The following is a 20094-nucleotide window of genomic DNA, read 5'->3' on the forward strand; positions in this document are numbered from 1 at the left end:
GGGAAGTAATATTACTCCTATGGTCTGTGCAGTAACCGGTGTGTTGTGTGACCAAATTAATGTTCAGCAGTAGGAGCAATGGCTTGCCTAAGCCTATGCTGAGGTGTGAGTCACTCTGTTGCTTCCTCCAGACCAGTGGTTCTCAAATCCCCTGCCCCGCCATGGACCACATAAAAATTACTGGGGGTCTTGGCGGGCCACTTAATACACGTCTACATTTTAAAACCCTTCAGCACTGGCATCATTGTCAAAACCAGCCTTGATTATGAAAAATATGGGCTGTACGCCAGGCCACAGAGAAGAGACCCTTTAACGTGTAAAATTACTAGTAGACTACACTGGTGCCATATTATGAAAATCACAGGCCCTATTACAGGGCCTTGTTAGCCTGTTCAGTAATCTAACTCTCATCCAAACAGCCTTGATCTCCATTGTCAGGGGGGAAATCAAACACAGAGCAAAGTACAGACATTCTTGACTGTTCTGCGGACCACCTGAATAGAGTTTGCAGACCACCAGTGATCTGTGGACCACTATTTGAGAACCTCTACTACCCTACAGCTTTCATCCCCACAGCTTATGCCAACAAAGTACTGTTGTCGCTGTTTACCATGGAGATGCTGCTGAAGATGTACAGCCTGGGCTTACAGGCCTATTTTGTCAGCTTCTTCAACCGCTTTGACTGCTTTGTGGTCTGTGGTGGGATCCTGGAGACCGTCTTGGTAGAGTTTGAGATCATGCAGCCTCTTGGAATCTCTGTGCTCCGCTGTGTCCGCCTCCTACGGATCTTCAAAGTCACCAGGTCAGGGGGTGGCCATTGGCTGGGGTTGGGGCATTCACTCAGGGTTAGCAGAAGTCAAAATTGTTGCCTAATAGAAGATCATATTCATATGGGGCTGTGCTTGTTGCAAGACGATTTCATGTTGAAGTATCCCGAGGAGGTGACCGGAATTAGTATTTAAGTTATGGAGGGAGCAATCCTATGGCCCCTAGACAGAGTCTGGGGAGCCATAGGGTATTTTGGATTCCTGGATCCGAGGTCGGAGACAGTGTTCCGACCTCGGAGCCAGGAATCTGAGCTCCCTTTCCCCTTCCTCCTCCCAGCCAGTAGGGAGAGAACTGTACCAGCTGCCTCTCCAAGGTCATAATAGTGACCTTGCAGAGAAGGTAAAGTGGGCGTTCCCATGGGCTGTGAAGGGAGGGGACTGGAGGGGCCAGCTTACGCCATATCCTGAGGCCTCTCCAGCCTCATTCCCTCCCCCTCCGCAACACCTCAGTTAGACAGGCGAAAAAGCCCATCTAGCTGAAATGCAGAGTGGAAGGCGTGGCGGAGGGAAGGATTGTTTCTTCCACACCTCCTGCTTTGCAATGAATACTCAAAAGCCTCCAATTGTCAAGGGCAGATCTCCTAGGATTGCACCCTTATTTCTTACACTTGTACCCTGCTCATCCCAAGAGCTCAGGGGAGCTTAGATTTGGCTTCCTATAAAAGACTGCCTGGTTTCCTGAGGCTGGTGGGGTGGTTCCTCTCAGAGCAGAGGGCGGAGGCTGGAGACACTTGGTGTGTGGCTTTTTAAAAGAGATCTCAAGCCTTTCCTTTTACATCAGGGGTGTCGAACCTCTTTCGGCCCATGGGCTGAATTCAGTTTCAGAGAAGCTCTTCGGGGGCCGCATTCCAGGGGTGGGCAGGGCAAAAGGAGCAGGACCACAGGACCAAAAATTCCTACATATTGTGGCTTAAAGCTCTCACTGCCAGTAACTAAGCCTTAGGAGAAGCATTTCAACCTTTCAGAATGGGGGGGGGGGGAGCTGCACAAAAGCTGGGAAACCACCGAACGATTGGTGGCTGGGGGAAAGGAGGTGGGGCCACCTGGGGAAACTTGGAGGTCTAGATTGGGACCCCAGGTGGACCAGATTTGGCCCATGGGCCTTAGGTTCAATACCCTGTTCTACCTGATCACCAGTACTGGATAATCGCCCTCTTTCCCATGGGTTTTCAACAGAGATTCAACTACGCCTGTATTAGTTTTCACCTCTCTAGCCGCAATCCTAAACATGTCTACTCAGAATTAAGCCTCATTGAGTTCAATGAAACTTACTCCCAGATAAGTGAGTATAGGACTGCAGCCTTATTCACTCTTCCTTCAGAGTTAGAGCCTCTCTACACGAGGGTTTTATTGTGTGCTCCTGTTGCTCACTCATAGTAGTTTACAGGTCCTTTACACAACATTGTCATCCTCCAGGATCTCTCCTGTGCTTTGCAACCATTATTGTGTTTTTCTTTCCTAATGAGGAATGTGTGAAAGTTTTTCTGAATGGCCTCTATAATGCCATAGCAATCTCATGTAACTGTGCAATTCCATTATACCACAGCACCGCCTAGTGGTTGTATAATGAAACATATAGAAAGGCAGAGAAAGACCACCACCACTCCCTGCCCCGGAAAAAACAACAACACATGTAAAGGAGTCGATTTTAATCCCACAAAGAATCTAGAAGCAGAAGCCTCAGTAAAGGTGCAGGTTAAAAGCTTCATTTAGAAAAGCCCTAAGAGAGAGAAAGATAGTAAGACAGGAAGAGCATGCAGAAAAAGATGGATGGTTTAAACTTGAGAATGGGGAGGGAAGGCTGGGAATAGGCCTAAGATTTCTGTACTTCCCAGGAAAACCTGAGAAAGAGACAACCATCCTAAAATGCTTAAGACCTAACAAACCAACTCCTCTAGCTGCTCTCCCATCCAGAAAGCTTACGGAGAGAGGGACCCATTTAGCTTCAGAGGTAGAACTGCTGTGAGGGTTTTGAGCCCAAGTACAACCCCAACAGGAACTTAGTTCCTGAGCTGAACTCTTAAAGCTGCTGTGGTGAATCTCAGGACCAGGGGCCAAATTAGGCCCTCTGGGGTTCCTCAGATGGTCACAAAGTTGTTTCTTCTCCCGCCACTCTGCACTCTCACCTCCAATCATTTGTTATTTTCCCAACTTTTGCATGGTTCCCCCCCCCCCCATTCTAAGGATTGAATCCAAGGGATTCTATCCAGTGTTAGTCTAACTTAACTTCCATTCATTGCAATGGGTGTATTCTACCTAGGACCAACATTGGATTCAACCCTAAAAGGTTGAAATGCCTCTCCTAAGGCTTCGTTCCTGGCAGTAAGAGCTTTAAATTAAGATATGCAGGTAATTTTAGTATTCTGGCCCCAGTCTTTGCCTTGGGCCTTGCCCACCACTGTAATCTGCCCCCTCCCATGAAATTGGGCCCTCGGGTTTGGCACCTCTGCCTCAGAGCTTTCACCACAACCTCCAAGGCCTTGAGCTGAGGCTCTCCCTCCTCCTGCTCCTCAGCCAGCTCCACAAACAAACATTATGTGTACCACCAGAGCTCTGTCCCCTCACCTGGATATCAGAAGGTGACTTGAGCTCTCCTGGGTTTCCTGCCAACTTTTGTGGGTTTGGTAGCCAGTCATCTGCTGTCCCACAATGTCATCTCATGCCTTCAGAGGATTCCCTAGTAGTAGGATGCACCATCTATCAAATTGGCTCCCACCTGTGAGCCAGACTGCCCCAGGCCACTTAACCCGTACCTGATTTCCCTTCCAGGCATTGGGCCTCACTGAGCAACCTCGTAGCCTCTTTGCTGAACTCCATGAAGTCCATTGCTTCCTTGCTGCTGTTGCTCTTCCTCTTCATCATCATCTTCTCCTTGCTGGGCATGCAGCTCTTTGGGGGCAAGTTCAATTTTGATGAGACTCAGACCAAACGCAGCACTTTTGACACTTTCCCCCAGGCCTTGCTCACTGTCTTCCAGGTAAAAGCACGCATGCAGCGCAAGTGGGGTTTGTGCCAGTGGTTGGTGTGGTTGAGTGCTTTCCTGGGCCCCTTAAGAAGACCACTGAGCCAGCCCCACCGCCTTTGCTCTTGCTTTGCGCGCCCCCTCCGACCTCGCTAGTTCCCATGCCAAGCAAAAGTGCACCCTAAGGTTGCGCCCCTCACATGCCCTGTTTCTCTGCAGAATTAGTCTCCTGTCAGCTGTTTGGTGGGCTGTCAGGCATGCACTTCTGCTGGGAAACAGGGCACATGGGGATGGTGTACCCTGTTTCTCAGCAAAATAGCTGGGATTTTGGCAATGGCAGCTTCCAGCAACAGCAGCAACTTATCATGGTGGGGGAGGGTGTGGCCCCCAAAGGGTTTTTTTGGGGGGGCAATGTGGCCCCAACCTCAAGTGGTTACCCACCCCTTTTCTAGGCCCACACTTGTGGGCCTGGCAACTCCTACCCCACCTCACCCCACCTCACCTCACCCCACCTCACCTCACCTCACCTCACCCCACCTATAACCTTAGGAGACACTGTGTTACTTGGTACCTGTTTGGGAGGGCCAACCTATATGAGACGCCATTCATGCAATTAGCAATTCCATGAAAGCCTTTAAAAAAGTAAATGACAGGCATGGGGCCCTTATCTGGAGGAGTGGTGATGCCCCCCCCACCCCAGTCTGGATTAGGCCTCCCAGCCCTATTATTAACATTGGCAAATTGGGAGCTTTTTCCCAATGGAAGCTTTTCTTCCAATGCAAATAGCGAGCGCAGTGTTCTCAAACCAGATTGGGACTACGGGGTGTGTGTGGGGGGGGGAGGGGCAGCAGGGAAGGTCTCAGGCTAGATTGGGGGGGGGCTTCTGCTATTTACTGTTTAAAAACCATTCTTATAATTGCTAGTTGCATGAATAGCATCTCATCTAGTTTGGCCCTGAGAGTGGAGTCCAGAAGAACAAAAAAGAAAAAAAAACAAGTGTGTGAGGGCTGCTAGAAAACTATTGTATTGAAACCACCTTGTACCCCAACTCCCTGAGGGCCAAGGGAAGACTGTTGTAAAGGCTATTCAGGAGCCCAAGCCTGCCATTTACTCAGGATTTGGGGGAAATGGCAACAGCTGTTGATGCAGGTTCCCTAGACTTGTCGGTGATCTTAGGGAGAGCTCTGTAGTTCCTTACTCAGGCATGTCCTTCAAACAGGCTTAGGGAACAATTCAAGGAAGGAACGCGATCATGTAAGTAATAGAAATGTTGTTGACTCTAGTACGCAGAAGTAAGAAGAGCTCAAAATTCCATAGTATTACCTGTTACATTTTTAATGGATGAACGTTACAGATGCTAGAGGTGTACTTACTAAGGACCAAACTAGTATGTTCCATTCAGCTCTGCTGCCAAATCCATGTGCTGTTCGCCCTATAACTGCTACACCTCAGCCTTTTTTTCCTGGTGGAACTACAAAAATGGCAGGAACGCCCACCAGAAGAAAAACAATTTGTTTAAGGGCAAAAAGTGTGGGCAGCTGTCCCTCTGCCTACATTATGGGCTGTTCACATAATATTCTAACCCACATTCAGTGGCTGAGTGTGGGTTGTTGTTGAACCGTGGGCTAGTGTGTTGTCTGAACCCAGGACATTTTCTGCAGGGTGGCTTGTTAACTATGCACTGTGACTTGTTAACCACCCTGAACAACCCAACAACAAGCTATGGGTTTTCAAGGTGGCTTGTTTGAGAAAAATAAGCCACACTGCATGGTTAACAAGCCACCCTGCAGAAAATGTCCTGGGTTCAAAAAACACATTAACCCACGGTTTAACAATCCACACTCAACCGTTGAGTGTGGGTTAGTGTGTTATGTGAATCCAGTCTATGTGTTCAGTTCCCTGCCCCACAACCCCTAGTTGGGACTGCCTTCCAGTCTGAACCTAAAATTCTAATATCCAATGGAAACACAGATCTTATTTCCCCTACCCTCACCACCAATAAATAAATAATAACAACAGCAACAACTCTGTGGCAGAAGCTGCAGGAAATTGTGATTGGCCCTGACTCCCTAGAGGATTTGAGTACTGATGGGGAAAGAAAGACTTGTGTGTGCTTCTGATGTGTAGCCACCTTTTCAAATCAAAATGTATGGAACAGCCCATGTTCAGCTGTGAATGGCTCCACATAGATGACCCAACATAGATAGGAGGCTGTGTGGCTGAAACAGCCTAGAATTGCTTGTGTATGTAAGGCGTTGTAGGTAGTGTCTCTCACGAGGCAACCATCTTTAAATCTCAATTGTATTTAAAACCAAAAAAAAGCCCTGTAAGGGCCAGAACTCCAGGATTCATCCTCACTGGGGCAAGACTAGGTTTTGCTTACTGAAATATTGCAAGGAACCCTGCTCTAGGAGTGCTTTTGGGACAACCGTAGCCCATCTTTGCTACTCTCCCTGCCTGTGCTCTAGATCCTGACAGGGGAGGACTGGAATGCAGTGATGTATGATGGGATCATGGCCTACGGAGGCCCTTATTTCCCAGGCATGCTCGTTTGTGTCTATTTCATCATCCTCTTCATTTGTGGCAACTGTATCCTTTGACTGTTGGGTTGGCAGTGAAGATTAACACTGCCAGAAGGATTATGCTAGGCTGCCAGAGTGCTAATTAGTACAGAACTGTGTTGCTGTGTTTGCCCCACAAATTCAATGCCATTTGTGAAATGGATGCAAAATATTGGTCGGAGGGTACTTTTTATCCGACCACTTTCTGCTCCTATAAAAGGGATCACCTTAATATCTTTACAAATATGGGTTTTTAAACTTGCCCACCCTAGCGGCCCAGCTTTGCTAGGCTTTGTCTGCATTAACATACATGCTCGGGTCAGTTGCACATTGGATGAGCAACTGTGCACAACCATCTCTTGCAGATGACTTCGTGTCATGCACCCTCCCTGCACCACAAAGGGGTATGATCTCAAGGGTGATTGTTGTGTTCGGGATCACATCGGTGGGGTTACCAACTCATTATCCCAACTTTTCTTGGAACAAATAGATTCTGTGAATTGGCCCTTAATTACACATTTGAACCCATTGATTAGAGCCAGGTCGATATGTCCTTGCTGTAGTGCTCAACCCTGTTCTGGTTTCTTAGGGCTAATCTACATGCTGCATTAAATGTCTAGCATGTAGCTCATTCTAACTTTTTTTTTTACTTTAGTGTAAACACACAGATCCTAATCTAGATTAGTACCACCATGCACAGTTAGGGGAGTTAAACTTTTCCAAACAGCCACCTCCCCCACAAATCCCCCTCATGCAGGGGCTAAAGAAAGGAAAAGGTGATGCCTGCAATGACACGTTTGCATCATTTAAAAACAAAGAAACAATACTTCTTGCTCCAGAACTATTGTTTGATGCTTATGTAACACTTATGCAAATTAGATTTATGGAAGAATCATAGAGCTGGAAGGGGCCATTTAAGCCCTCGAGTCCAACCCCCTGCTCAGTGCAGGAATCCAGTTTAAAGCATCCCTGATAGATGGCTGTCCAGTCTCTACATGCCTCCAGTGATGGAGAGCCCACCACCTCCCTAGGCAGCTGGTTCCATTGTCTGACTGCTGTGACCTTTAGGAAGGTTTTCCTGGTGTTCAACCAAAATCTGCCTTCTTGTAACTTAAGTCCATTATTTAGTGTTGTGTAGTCGTGGATGATAAGGGGCCGCGGTGGCTTAGTGGTTAAGATGCTGAACTGCAGACTGGAAGGTCGGCAGGTCAGCAGTTCGAGACCCGAGTGCTGCGTGACGGAGTGAGCTCCCGTCTTCAGTCCCAGCTTCTGCCAACCTAGCAGTTCGAAAGCAAGAAATTGCAAGTAGATAAATAGGTACCGCCTCGGTGGGAAAGGTAACAGCGTTCCGTGCATTTCGGTGTTCAGTCATGCCGGCCACATGACCACAGAAGCGTCTTCGGACAGTGCTGGCTCTTCGGCTTAGAAATGGGGATGAGCACCGCACCCTAGAGTCGGACACGACTGGTTGGGGACACCTTTACCTTTACCTTTAGTCGTGGATGATAGAGAACAGATTGCAGAACTCTTCTGTGTGACAACCCTTTAGGTACTTGAAAGTGCTACCATACCACCCCCTCCTGCAACTTCTCAAGGCTAAACATACCCAGTTCCTTCCATCTTTTCTTGTAGGACTTGGTTTCTAGACCCCTGGTTATCTTTGTCGCCCTTCTCTGAACTTGTTCCAATTTATCTAATCCTTTTTAAAGTGTGGTGTCCAGAAATGGACACAGTCATATGATTAACTTGTTAAAATGTCTTTAACTGGGTTGCAGCCCTTTTCTGAGAGTATACTCGGTTGGAATGGCTGCCCCATGCATCAGGTTACCTTTTCCTAAATGTCTAACCCTAGATATCCTACTCAATGTCTTCTTGGCCATTGCTGTGGACAACCTTGCAGATGGGGACAATATCAATTCTTCCAAGAAGGAGGAGCGCAAGGAGAAGTGAGAACTGCCCCTAATCCAACAAACGTAGGGATACAACATGGGGAAAAGTAATGGATTGGGTATTGGCAGGATGGGGAAGAGAACCAATGGAACAACTGCTGTTCAGTTTGAAGCTTTGGGCAGTTGCTTGTTTCATTGGATGGTTTTTACATTACTGATTGTAAGTGACAGAGCATTTGGTTATATTCTTGTCTGGGAAGGCAATGAGATCTTGTGGAAAATGGGAATTGGGACTTCTAACTTGTCTCTGCAGCTTTGGGGAGGGTCAGCAGAAGAAGCTTTAAAAAGTAATGGAGTCTGGTCATGGAGGGACAAGATGTCTTCTGGCAATGGCTTGCTGAACGGAGCTTCCATATTCAGAGGCAGTATAGCTTTGAGTGCCAGATGCTGGGCGCAAATGACAAAGGAAGGCTGATATAGTCCCTGGGCCAGAAGGCTTGGCCGATACCATCTGGTGTGAATAAGCAATTATTATCTGTTTTTGGCTATTTGTTTTATACAATTAAGGTGCTTTTCCACCCAGTGAAAGCTACTTATTACTGATGGCCATCATGTAATAGTTTAACCAGCGTCATAGGCTATCAAGAAAAGGCTACCTTGAGTATTCACTCCAGATGGTAACGATCACCACTTTCTAGACCTGTGGCCCTTGGACTGATTCCCCAGGTCTTCATGCCCCCTGCCTATAAGCATTGCAGAAGCCTCTGGCCGGCTGTTGTTGGGAAACAGACTAGATCAGCCTTCCCCAGGTTGGCGCCCTCCAGAGGCATTGGACTACAACTCCCACCACCTCAGCTACCAGCCCCATTTGGGTGTGATGGCTGGGGATGATGGGAGTTGCAGTCCAACACATCTGTAGAGCACCAGGATGGGGAAGGCTAGACTGGAGGAGCCCTTGGTCTGCCTCTTGGTAGTGCAATTCAGTGGCCATTGTGTTGTTTGTGGGCTTAGTTCAGTGGAGCTCAAGTCCTTGCCCAGCTCTAGAATGCATGGGTGACCTTGAGTTTCTCATACACACTGATGGCCTACCTTACTAGGCGTTGTGAGAATGAATAAGGTAACAGCTTATATACCAAAAAAATGCTATATTTAATGTCTGCTGAATGATGAATATAGGAATATGAGATACTGTAGGGAAATGGCCTCCTGCTGCCACCTTTTCAATCTGCAGGTGTAAGGCAGAGTTTGGTGTTTTCCTTCCTCTCTTCTGACACTGTCTCTTTCCCTTCATCCCTGTCACAATACAGAGAGACACCAGCAGAAGAGAAGCAGAGCAACGAGGAAGAGGAGAAAAATATAAAGGTGAGAACTCAGTCTCTGACCTTTAGCTCTGAGCATGCAGTTTCCAGAAATATAACTGATTCTGTGTGTGTGTGTGTGTGTGTGTGTGTGTGTGTGTGTGAGGGAGAGAGAGCCTTCCTCTATCTGGTGCTCTCCAGATGCGTTGGATTGCAACTCCTATCATCCCCTGCCAGTGTGGCCATTGGCCATTCTGGCTGAGAATGATGAGGCTGGTATTCCAGTGCATTTGGAGGGCAACAGGTTGGGGAGGGTTTTTTCTTTTCCTTCAGTGGTGCAGCTATGGGTGCTTCCAGGCGAGGCTTTCACAGCTCCATCGCCCTGCCTCATTCACAGAATTTTACAGGAAGGGAGGGGCCAATGTCATAATCTTCCACTTGTAGCCTTCCCATGTTTTCTAACTGCCTTTTCCGACTTTTTCCTTAACGTGAAAAATCTGTTAAGGAGAAGAAGATGGGGTAGCTGCACAGTGCCTTCTCAGTGCTGGCGCTAGGAGCCCTCCGTCTGGAAGCACCTGATGGAGCTGCGTAGCTCTAGAGTGGGGATGTCAGAGAAATCTGCAATGGATTCAAATGCATCCAGATTTCTATGAATCCAACCTGCAGATTCCACAGCGGATAGGCTTTTTCCAAGTCACATGGATTCTGTGGACTTGTGGACCACTTTTTTACTTGGGGTGTGTGTGTGCACTAATTCATGCTACCGTGAACATGCATTAGCACAAGTAGAACAACATTCTCTTACGTCCCTAAAAAAAAATCTGATTCCATCAATGAACAGATGATGGAATGAAAGATGCCTGACAATCCACAAAACACAGATGCAAAACACATAACAAAATCTGTACATCCCTTCTCTACAGTTGCTCTTTTCACCTTTTACCTTTTAGTTTAAATACACAACACAGACAGCTGCACAGGTGCTGCATTGGACAAGGTACTTGAGGGGAGGAGGGTATTTGGGAAGTTGCTGTAGTTGCTATTACATTTCACTAAGTAGAGAAAAGCCTTCTCCTCCCCTGTCATTCATTCATTTGCTCATATATATATATATATATATATATATATATTCAAGCTAAACTAATGGTCATTTGCTTGGGCACACAATTTCTGACTTCTCAAAGGCTGCCTGTTGAGAGTCATCTTTAGGAAAAGAAAACAACACAGTCAACCCCAAACTATCCTATAGGGTCGTCACCGATACTGCCTGCAACATTCCGAGAAATGCACTCTGCAGTAGGTGACCAGCCACAGAGATGCACACACTTTGACATGAGACAGACAGAAAAATGAGTCTGGGGTGCCTGAGAATAACCCACATGAGATCGCAAATACCATCAACGTTACCACATGCCAGCCACTTCAGTGTTCTTGCCCTGGGGATAATAGCTGTGTGATGTCTTCAGGGGATAAAAGGTAATATATGCACATGTGGAAAGACAGTGGCAATCCCACTGTTAAGAAACAGTGGGAGAGCATTGCCTTGGCACTGGGTTTTTGTGTTAACCCCCACCGCCGAGCCATTTTCTGGATCTAAATCCACCACTCTCCCCCAGCTATTATGAGCACCCCAGCAGACAAAAATACAGGTATGATTCAGGTACCTACATTCTTTTTCTGCTAGGGAGCTCACAACTTACGTGGGGAGGGATCTTAGACCTAGAAAATGGCACTGGGCAGGGGGGAGTGTTGAAGAGGCATGCCCAGCTCCGCTGCACCAGTCAAAACCAGAGCCCCACCATGGCTGCTTTTAAGGTGAGAATAAAAGGTCAGGAGGAACTCCACATCTCATCTGCTTCGACCCCAAGAGACCTAGGCCCCCAGACTGCCACAGTGCCCCCCTCTGCCAGTTTAAGCGCAAGCCTCAATCATGTGTGCATGTGAGTTGGTGTGCTAGCATATAGCTGCATGAGAGAAAGCTGGAGTTGCTGAATAGGCTGCATGCAGACAACTGAGCATACATATGAACATATAAAGAGTGCCTCACCATGCTCCTGTCCTACAGGCTGTGCACCGAAAGCATGCATGTCTCATGAACACAAAGGCAGAACTACTGTGGTCTGAGTAGTCTGCAAAGTAGCAAGGCTCCGACACAGAGGTCAAAGGAAGTCCACTGGGATCTTAAAAAGCATGAGACATTTCCCTGTGGCTTTACAAGCCAAAGATCCTGATCAGGTTTATGATCTGTTTGCTGCCCCATATATATGCAGTACACAATTCCAGACGTACATGTTACACATACCAGTTTATTTTGTCTGTGGGAGTGGATTTCTTGATGACATTTGGTGGGTGGGGTGGATTTTGCTTCATGATCAAAGGTCTACCTGATTGCCATATTTGGGATCCAGGAGTTGTCGTCCCCCCCCCCCCGCCACCAAAGTCAGGTTGGTGGGGACAGATATTGGTGAGTGGGAAAGGAACACTGAACACAGATACATCACAGGGAGATCTTATTTCTTGTTCACCCTTCCTGTACCTACCAGAATAAGCCTGGCTAGAAGAAAAAATAGCTTAAGGAAAAGAACGGGGAAAGAGCTGTCACCAGAGGGCTCTTTCCTCCAACCGGCTCTTTTTTCCTTCTAGCCAGGCTTATTCTGAACCTGGCTAGAAAAAAGCAGTTGAAGGAAGAGGTTGCAAGGAGAAACTGTGGGTAGAAGAAGGGGACAGGGAGGCCTCCTGGACAAATGCACCCTCACCTACACACATAAAATAAACTAGTACATGTTTACCAGCCCTAAACAACTCGGGACCAGGATATTTGAGAGAGTGCCTTCTCCCTTACCAGCCTGCCTGGTCACTGAGGTCGTCAGATGAGGCACTCCTGATAGTTCTGCCTAGACCTGCAGTCTGTTTGGAGTCCACTCAAACTGGAGCCTTTCGTGTATTGGCTCTCTCCCTATGGAATTCCCAGCCTGTTGATGTCATGCAGGCACCAATGTTGTTTTGTCTTCAGCACCTGCTGAAGACTTTTTATTGAAACACACCTTCCCTGACTAACCAGCCATGGTTATTGACATAATCGTATTTTAATTCTGTATTTTGATTCTTTTTTCTTTATTTTGATGTTCACCACTCATGAATCTTGTTAGATATAGAGCAGTATATAAATCTTGTGAATAAAATAAATAAACATGCATGTTGGGGATTGTGCACTGCATATACTATATGGCAGCAAGAAGATTATAAACCCAGACCAGAAGCCTTTCTACAGAAGGCTTTTATTGTGCACTTGAGATTGCTCATTCATGGTAGTTTGCAGGTCCTTTACATGATGTTGTCATCCTCCAGGGCCTCTCCCATACTTTGCAACTATTATCAGGGTTTGGTTTTTTTTAAGGGGGAAAGTGTGGTGTTTTCTCTGAATGGCTTCTATAATACCATAGAAATCTCTGTAATTATGCAATTCCACTATGCCACAGTACCGCTGAGTGGTTGTATAATGGAACAGATAGAAAAGCAGAGAAAGAAAAACCCCAGAAAAATAAAAACATGTAAAAGAGCTGATCATAATCCAGCAAAGAATCATACACAGAAGCCTTGGTAAAGCTGTGGGTTAAAAGCTTCATGTAGAAAAGCCCCTGGTTCTTTGGCTTGTCAACCCAAGAAATCTGGCTTGCCCAGTCACGTCCAATATGGCTGCCTCTTCAGCTTGCCTCATGGCAGGACAGACTCTGCAAGAAGAAGCCCTTGCAGGAGACATGCATGCTGAGTTGTGCATGCTTATTGGGTCTGTCCACACCTGCAGGCACAGGCCTGAAGTGCTTGGTATGCCCTTCCCTGTCCAGACCCTAATGTGAGCAAGACAGGTAACAGCCTGGGAGCTCTTGAGGGGGATCGCCTCTCTCACTCCTGTTCATGTGGCTCCCCACATTGTGATACCCCATCTGTTTTCTTCTCAGGTGGAATGTGAGGAGCAGGAGGAGGAAGGCAGCGAAGAAGCAGGTGAGGAACGAAACTCCAGTTGTGTTTGGCACTGAAAGAGTCATGAAGACTGTTACCCTATTGAGGCAAAAGGGCTATTTATGTTTTCACACTTGAGGCTTAAAGCAGCTCTCCATTTCTGTCAGGTTTGTAATTGAATGTAAAATCTACAATTGGCTAGTTTGCTCCTTCTCCCTCTCCTCCTCCACATTCTCTATTCCACATAAAATGATTATTAGACAGACATTAACATAAAGTGTCTTTTGAGCTTTTCTGGGCTATTTAAGCCTCAAATATGAAAACAGTCACTATGTTACAAGGAACAGAGAAGAGGATTGATGCCAGTGGGATTTTAGATTGTAAGCTCCTTGGGGCAGGGACCAATCTTGTTGTTGTTAGTCTGTAAAGTTTTTGTGCACATTGAGAAATAGGCGCCATTTATTTATTTATTTCATTTGTGTACCGCCCAGTAGCCAAAGCTCTCTGGGTGGTTCACAAAGAAAGCAATAGGTGCAGAGGTCAGGAGGAAGGAGCACGTAGCCACAGCAGCTCCAAGCCCCGATTGCTGGAGCTTTTCAGATGCTGTGGTCATATTTACAACACATTTGCACATTTTCCAGAACTTCACAGGTGAAAGGTGTTCTTGCTGGATCCAGCAGGCAGGCAATGCGGTATGTGGTGCTTTAATGTCCATATCTATGCATTTATAGGCATGTACACCAGGGGTGCGGACCGTCAGGTCAGAGGTCCCAATCTGACCCTCCTGGTGTCCCAGCTTGGCTCTCCAGCATTGCCAGATGGTCACACCCTGTTCCCCAGACCACTATTTTTTTTGTGATTTCCCAGCTTGTGTGCAATTTCTCCCCCAATCTAAAAGGTTGAGTTGCCTCTCCTAAGGCTGAGTTACTGGCAGTACAAGCTCTAAGCTACAATATGCTGTCCTTTTTGGTATTTTGGCCCCACCCCTTTTGCCTTCAGCTCCACCCACCACTGGAATCCAGCCCCTGAGAGCATGTCTGAAATGGAATTTGCCCCTCAGCTTGAAAGAGTGTCTGCACCCCTGATGTACACTCATCTAGAATGGAGATATGCCTCCCGCTTCCCTACATACATGTGGAAGTTTTACTGCTAGAGATCTGGCAGAGGAAGCTGAAACATGAAGAATGGCAACCCCAGGTGCAAGTGAGTGCACAGGGATGAGTTTTTTAAAAGGTTGCCCTCAAATCCCATCAAATGGCAAGACAGAGGACAAATGCCAGAAAGTAAGAGCGGTCCCTGGTAAAGGGGGAGAACGGGAGCCCTTGCTGTTGTGGACCAGAGTTTGCACTGTCCACTCTGGCTTCCTGCAGTAAGTGCAGGGGCACCCGGGGAAATCCATCTCTGTTGCACCTTTTTCACACGCTTGGCTGGGTGTGCTACAGCAACAGACTAGGAGCATAGGAAGCGTGTGGTACACCAGCTTCCAATCCATTCCTGGCTCCAGCACAAACTCTTCATCCTCCCTTTCAGAGCCCACTTCTCAGGCCCCCACTGGCTTCTGCCATCCTATTATGACTGTAAGCAGGAGCCCACAGAGCAAGAGAGCATGGAGGGATTTGGCTGGCACAGTCGGTTCAGGCTTCAGGACCTTGGACAGTTCCAAGCAGGTAACTCTCTCCAACGGCGTCTGGAGGCCAGCTGAGCCCTTACGTCAGCCTTCTCCAACCTGGTGCCCAGATGTTTTGGACTTCAGCTCCCAGCATTCAGGACGATTGGCCGCGCTAGCTAGGGCTGATGGGAGCTGAAGTCCAAGACATCTGGAAGGACCAGGTTAGGGAAAGTTGCCTTATGTGTGCCTTAGCTATCCCTCTGCTCCCTTAGCAAGGAGTGGAAGGCGTTGGCAAGTGGGCTTTCTGGAAGGGGAGACCTGTGCGGGTGAGGATGTTGGCCTTTCTGGAAGGGGAGACCTGTGCGGGTGAGGATGTTGGCCTTTCTGGAAGGGGAGACCTGTGCGGGTGAGGATGTTGGCCTTTCTGGAAGAGGAGACCTGTGCGGGTGAGGATGTTGGCCTTTCTGGAAGGGGAGACCTGTGCGGGTGAGGATGATGGCCTTTCTGGAAGAGGAGACCTGTGCGGGTGAGGATGATGGCCTTTCTGGAAGGGGAGACCTGTGCGGGTGAGGATGTTGGCCTTTCTGGAAGAGGAGACCTGTGCGGGTGAGGATGATGGCCTTTCTGGAAGGGGAGACCTGTGCGGGTGAGGATGTTGGCCTTTCTGGAAGGGGAGACCTGTGCGGGTGAGGATGTTGGCCTTTCTGGAAGGGGAGACCTGTGCGGGTGAGGATGATGGCCTTTCTGGAAGAGGAGACCTGTGCGGGTGAGGATGATGGCCTTTCTGGAAGGGGAGACCTGTGCGGGTGAGGATGATGGCCTTTCTGGAAGAGGAGACCTGTGCGGGTGAGGATGATGGCCTTTCTGGAAGGGGAGACCTGTGCGGGTGAGGATGTTGGCCTTTCTGGAAGGGGAGACCTGTGCGGGTGAGGATGTTGGCCTTTCTGGAAGGGGAGACCTGTGCGGGTGAGGATGTTGGCCTTTCTGGAAGGGGAGACCTGTGCGGGTGAGGATGTTGGCCTTTCTGGAAGGGGAGACCTGTGCGGGTGAGGATGTTGGCCTTTCTGGAAGGGGAGACCTGTGCGGGTGAGGATGTTGGCCTTTCTGGAAGGGGAGACCTGTGCGGGTGAGGATGTTGGCCTTTCTGGAAGGGGAGACCTGTGCGGGTGAGGATGTTGGCCTTTCTGGAAGGGGAGACCTGTGCGGGTGAGGACGTTGGCCTTTCTGGAAGGGGAGACCTGTGCGGGTGAGGATGTTGGCCTTTTGGGAGCCTGACTCAGTTGTTGCAGTCTCTGGAGGTCCAGGCTTAGGGGTCTCAGGCTCAAAGTATTCCTGCTTTGGGGGCTTGGGCTTGGCACTGGGGCCTGGCTAGTGCTTCCTCAGTCTGCACCGCTGGCCCTCCTGACTCAGCTGGCCCCTCACCCTCTGTGTCAGTGTTGAGGTTGATGCCTAGAGTTGGGCCCATGACTCCAAAGTTCTCCTGCTGCCACCAATGACTGTTCCCTTTCTCCCATGCTGCCGCATATGCCTGGGCCCCCCCTCCCATAATGACGAGGCTGTCTCCCCCCCCCCAACACACACACATCTTCAAATCCCTCCTTTTTTGTGAAGCTGGTCTACAACCCCTTGGCCTTCCCCCACTATAGAAACTGAGCCCAAAGATGTACTTCTGGACCGATAGACTTCCCGTAGGAGCCATGTCGCCCTGGCAAGTGTCCTGTGGAGGCTCTGTGTTGCCTCTTCAAACAGCTTTTAAAAGGTTGAAAAACCTTTTCATCATCCCCTGGAATTAAAAGGGGAAGCTAGAGTACCATCTGGATAAGTTCTTGGAAGGACAACTCCTTTTGTGGAGCAGCAGAAGAGCTGGACTCTAAGGTCAGTTTTCTGGAGTGTCATCTATTCAAAGCTGTTTTGAAACTCCTATGCAATTAGGAGACTTCAGGGCTGACAAGCTCCAAAAGTATTTATGAATTAAAAATGCCAACAATATCTGAGGACCTGCAAAATCTGTTGAAGTGACTGTTTGTTTGTAATTATACTTACTTGCTTTCTTTATGGAAGAGGAGGATGGCAGCATCAAGGGGAAGGAAAAAAGCCTCAGGACCACCGCCAACTCCCCCAACCCCTCCCTTAGCAAAGGTTTCTAGAGATGCCAGAGATGTAGAGGAGTTGCTGGCTCTGATAAAAACTTTGTCTTCTCAATTAGCAGAACAGGCTAGGAGGCTGGATACAATCCAAGATTCTATTACTAACCTTCAGGGGGCTGTGGATTTAATTAATAGCTCTTTACAAAAGATGGAATTGAAGGTTAATGCTCTCCAAGACCAGGTTTCTGCCCAAGAGACAGCTATGCATGCCTCCCATAATATCCTGTCTGCGAGAATTTCCCAACTGGAGGCATATACTCATAGAGCAAATCTGCGTATCCTTGGTATCAAAGATCTACCTGCTGATATAAGTCTGTCTAAATTCTTGGATAAATTTCTGCATGAGCTACTTGCTCTGCCATCTGATTATTTACTCGATATTGAGCATGCATACCGTGTTCCAGGTCCAGTTTGTGGCATCAAAGGGGCTGCCTATACTGTTATAGTTCCATTTGCAAGAGTCGCTACAAAAAATCATATTTTGCGCTTGGCAAGAAAAGTGGGAGAACTTTTGGGGGGGCCAACACGAGACAAAGTTATGATATTTCCGGAGTACACTAAAGAAATCGCTGACAAAAGAAGGCAATTTACCAAGGCGAGAAATCAGGCAAGACAAATGAATCTGCAATATCATATCAAATATCCTGCTATATTTTGCATTCTTCTTGAAGGCCAGATGAAAAAGTTTTTAAATCATGAAATGGCAGAGGCTTGGCTAGCTGGCATTCAAAGTAAGGCATGGGCGACATCTTCCCCAGCCTCATGAGCTGGGAACTTTTCAAGTATTATTGTACTTCGGATTTGTTTGGGTTATAAGGTCCGGGCAGTATGCCAGTCCAGAGGACTGTTTACATATATCCCCTTCCCCCCCCTTTCTCTTACTTCCTCTTTTTTTACATTAGACATGATATACTGTATAATAAAATTCCTGTTTGTGTGTGTATGGATATGTATACATTCATGTATAGATTTAGAAATGACACTATCTAAAATATAGATAGCATAAAATGTATTAGTGATTTGTTATTATTACTTATCCTTTTTAATTTCCTTCCTTTTTATTATTATTACTATCATTATTATGAGACTTTGATTAGTAATATTTTTGGCTGGTTAAATTGTTACGCTTTACTATTATATGTTAACTGAAGGGCAATATATGGTTATTGGAAATTAATTGTCAAAAACAAGTCCTGCCAGACAAATCTGATCTCATTTTTTGATCAAGTAACCTCCCTTGTAGACCATGGGAATGCTGTAGACATCATATACCTCGACTTCAGCAAAGCTTTCGACAAAGTGCCCCATGATATCCCGATGAGCAAACTAGCTCAAAGTGGGCTAGATGAAACAACCATCAGGTCGATCCACAGTTGGCTACAGAATCGGACTCAAGGAGTGCTTATCAATGGGAACTTCTCAAACTGGGGAGAGGTAACGAGTGGGGTACCGCAGGGCTCAGTCCTGGGGCCAGTGCTCTTCAACATTTTTATTAATGACTTGGAGGAGGAGGTGCAGGGAACGCTGATCAAATTTGCAGATGACACAAAATTGGGCAGGATAGCTAATACTTTGAAAGACAGAAACAAAATTCCAAGTGATCTGGATAGACTGGAGCGCTGGCCAGAAAATAACAGAATTACATTTAATAGGGATAAATGCCAAGTTCTGCACCTAGGAAAAAGAAACCAAATGCACAGTTACAAGATGGGGGATACGTGGCTTAACCACACTACAAGCGAGAAGGATCTTGGAATTGTTGTCGATCACAAGCTGAATATGAGCCAACAATGTGATGTGGCTGCAAAAAAGGCAAATGCTATTTGGGGCGGCATTAATAGAAGCATAGCTTCCAAATCCCGGGAAGTACTAGTTCCCCTCTACTCAGCACTGGTTAGGCCTCATCTGGAGTACTGTGTCCAGTTCTGGGCACCATGCTTTAAGAAGGATGCAGACAAACTGGAGAGGGTTCAGAGGAGGGCAACAAAGTTGATCAGGGGACTGGAAACAAAGCCCTATGAAGAGAGACTGAAAGAACTGGGCATGTTTATTTTATTTTATTTTATTTATTATTTATTACTTAATTTATTAATCGCCCATCTGGCTGGTCACCCAGCCACTCTGGGCGATGTACAACATACAATAAAACAATAAAATTCTACAATAAAAACATTTTCTAAAATACCCTAACCCACCCCAAATGCCTGCCTGAACAGCCACGTTTTTAATGCACGACAGAAGCTCATTAAAGAGGGGGCATGACGGAGTTCCCTAGGGAGGGAGTTCCACAGAGTGGGGGCCACTACAGAAAAGGCCCTCTCCCTCGTCCCCACCAGTCTAGCTGTCCTGGCTGATGGGGCAGAGAGAAGGCCATCCGAGGCTGATCTTGTTAAGCGGCCTGTCTGGTGCTGCTGGAGGCGCTCCTTAAGATAGGCTGTGCCGGAACCATATAGGGTTTTAAAGGTCAAAGCCAACACCTTGAATTTGGCCCGGAAAACAACTGGTAACCTGTGCAACTCCTTCAGCACTGGAGTGATGTGATCTAGCCGGTGGCTGCCTTTAATCAGGCGAGCTGCCGCATTCTGTACCAGCTGCAGCTTCCGAACCGTCTTCAAGGGTAACCCCACGTAGAGCTCATTACAGTAGTCTAAACGAGAGGAGACCAGGGCATGTACTACCAATGGGAGCAGATGGTCGGGAAGGATGGGGCGCAGCCGCCGTATCAGATGGAGTTGATACAGCGCTGTCCGGCTCACAGCTGACACCTGAGCCTCCATGGACAGCTGGGAGTCCAAAATGACCCCCAGGCTGCGGACCTGGTCTTTCAAGGGTAGCCGTACC

General features: G+C 47.5%; 1 protein-coding gene across 1 annotated transcript in view; it reads left to right on the forward strand.

Moving 5' to 3' along the window:
- The window catches only part of CACNA1F (calcium voltage-gated channel subunit alpha1 F), an 81381-nt gene that overhangs the window by 25331 nt on the left and 35956 nt on the right, over positions 1-20094 (forward strand). The window contains exons 14-19 of the mRNA XM_084835956.1: positions 577-802; positions 3597-3804; positions 6258-6378; positions 8203-8296; positions 9547-9601; positions 13497-13539. Coding sequence (XP_084692082.1) covers positions 577-802; positions 3597-3804; positions 6258-6378; positions 8203-8296; positions 9547-9601; positions 13497-13539 — 747 coding nt within the window. The remainder of the gene's footprint in view (positions 1-576; positions 803-3596; positions 3805-6257; positions 6379-8202; positions 8297-9546; positions 9602-13496; positions 13540-20094) is intronic.

Source organism: Heloderma suspectum, chromosome 2 (assembly GCF_057233095.1).
Source record: "Heloderma suspectum isolate Gila_16-S chromosome 2, 16-S_ref, whole genome shotgun sequence".
Taxonomy (NCBI): Eukaryota; Metazoa; Chordata; class Lepidosauria; order Squamata; family Helodermatidae; genus Heloderma; species Heloderma suspectum.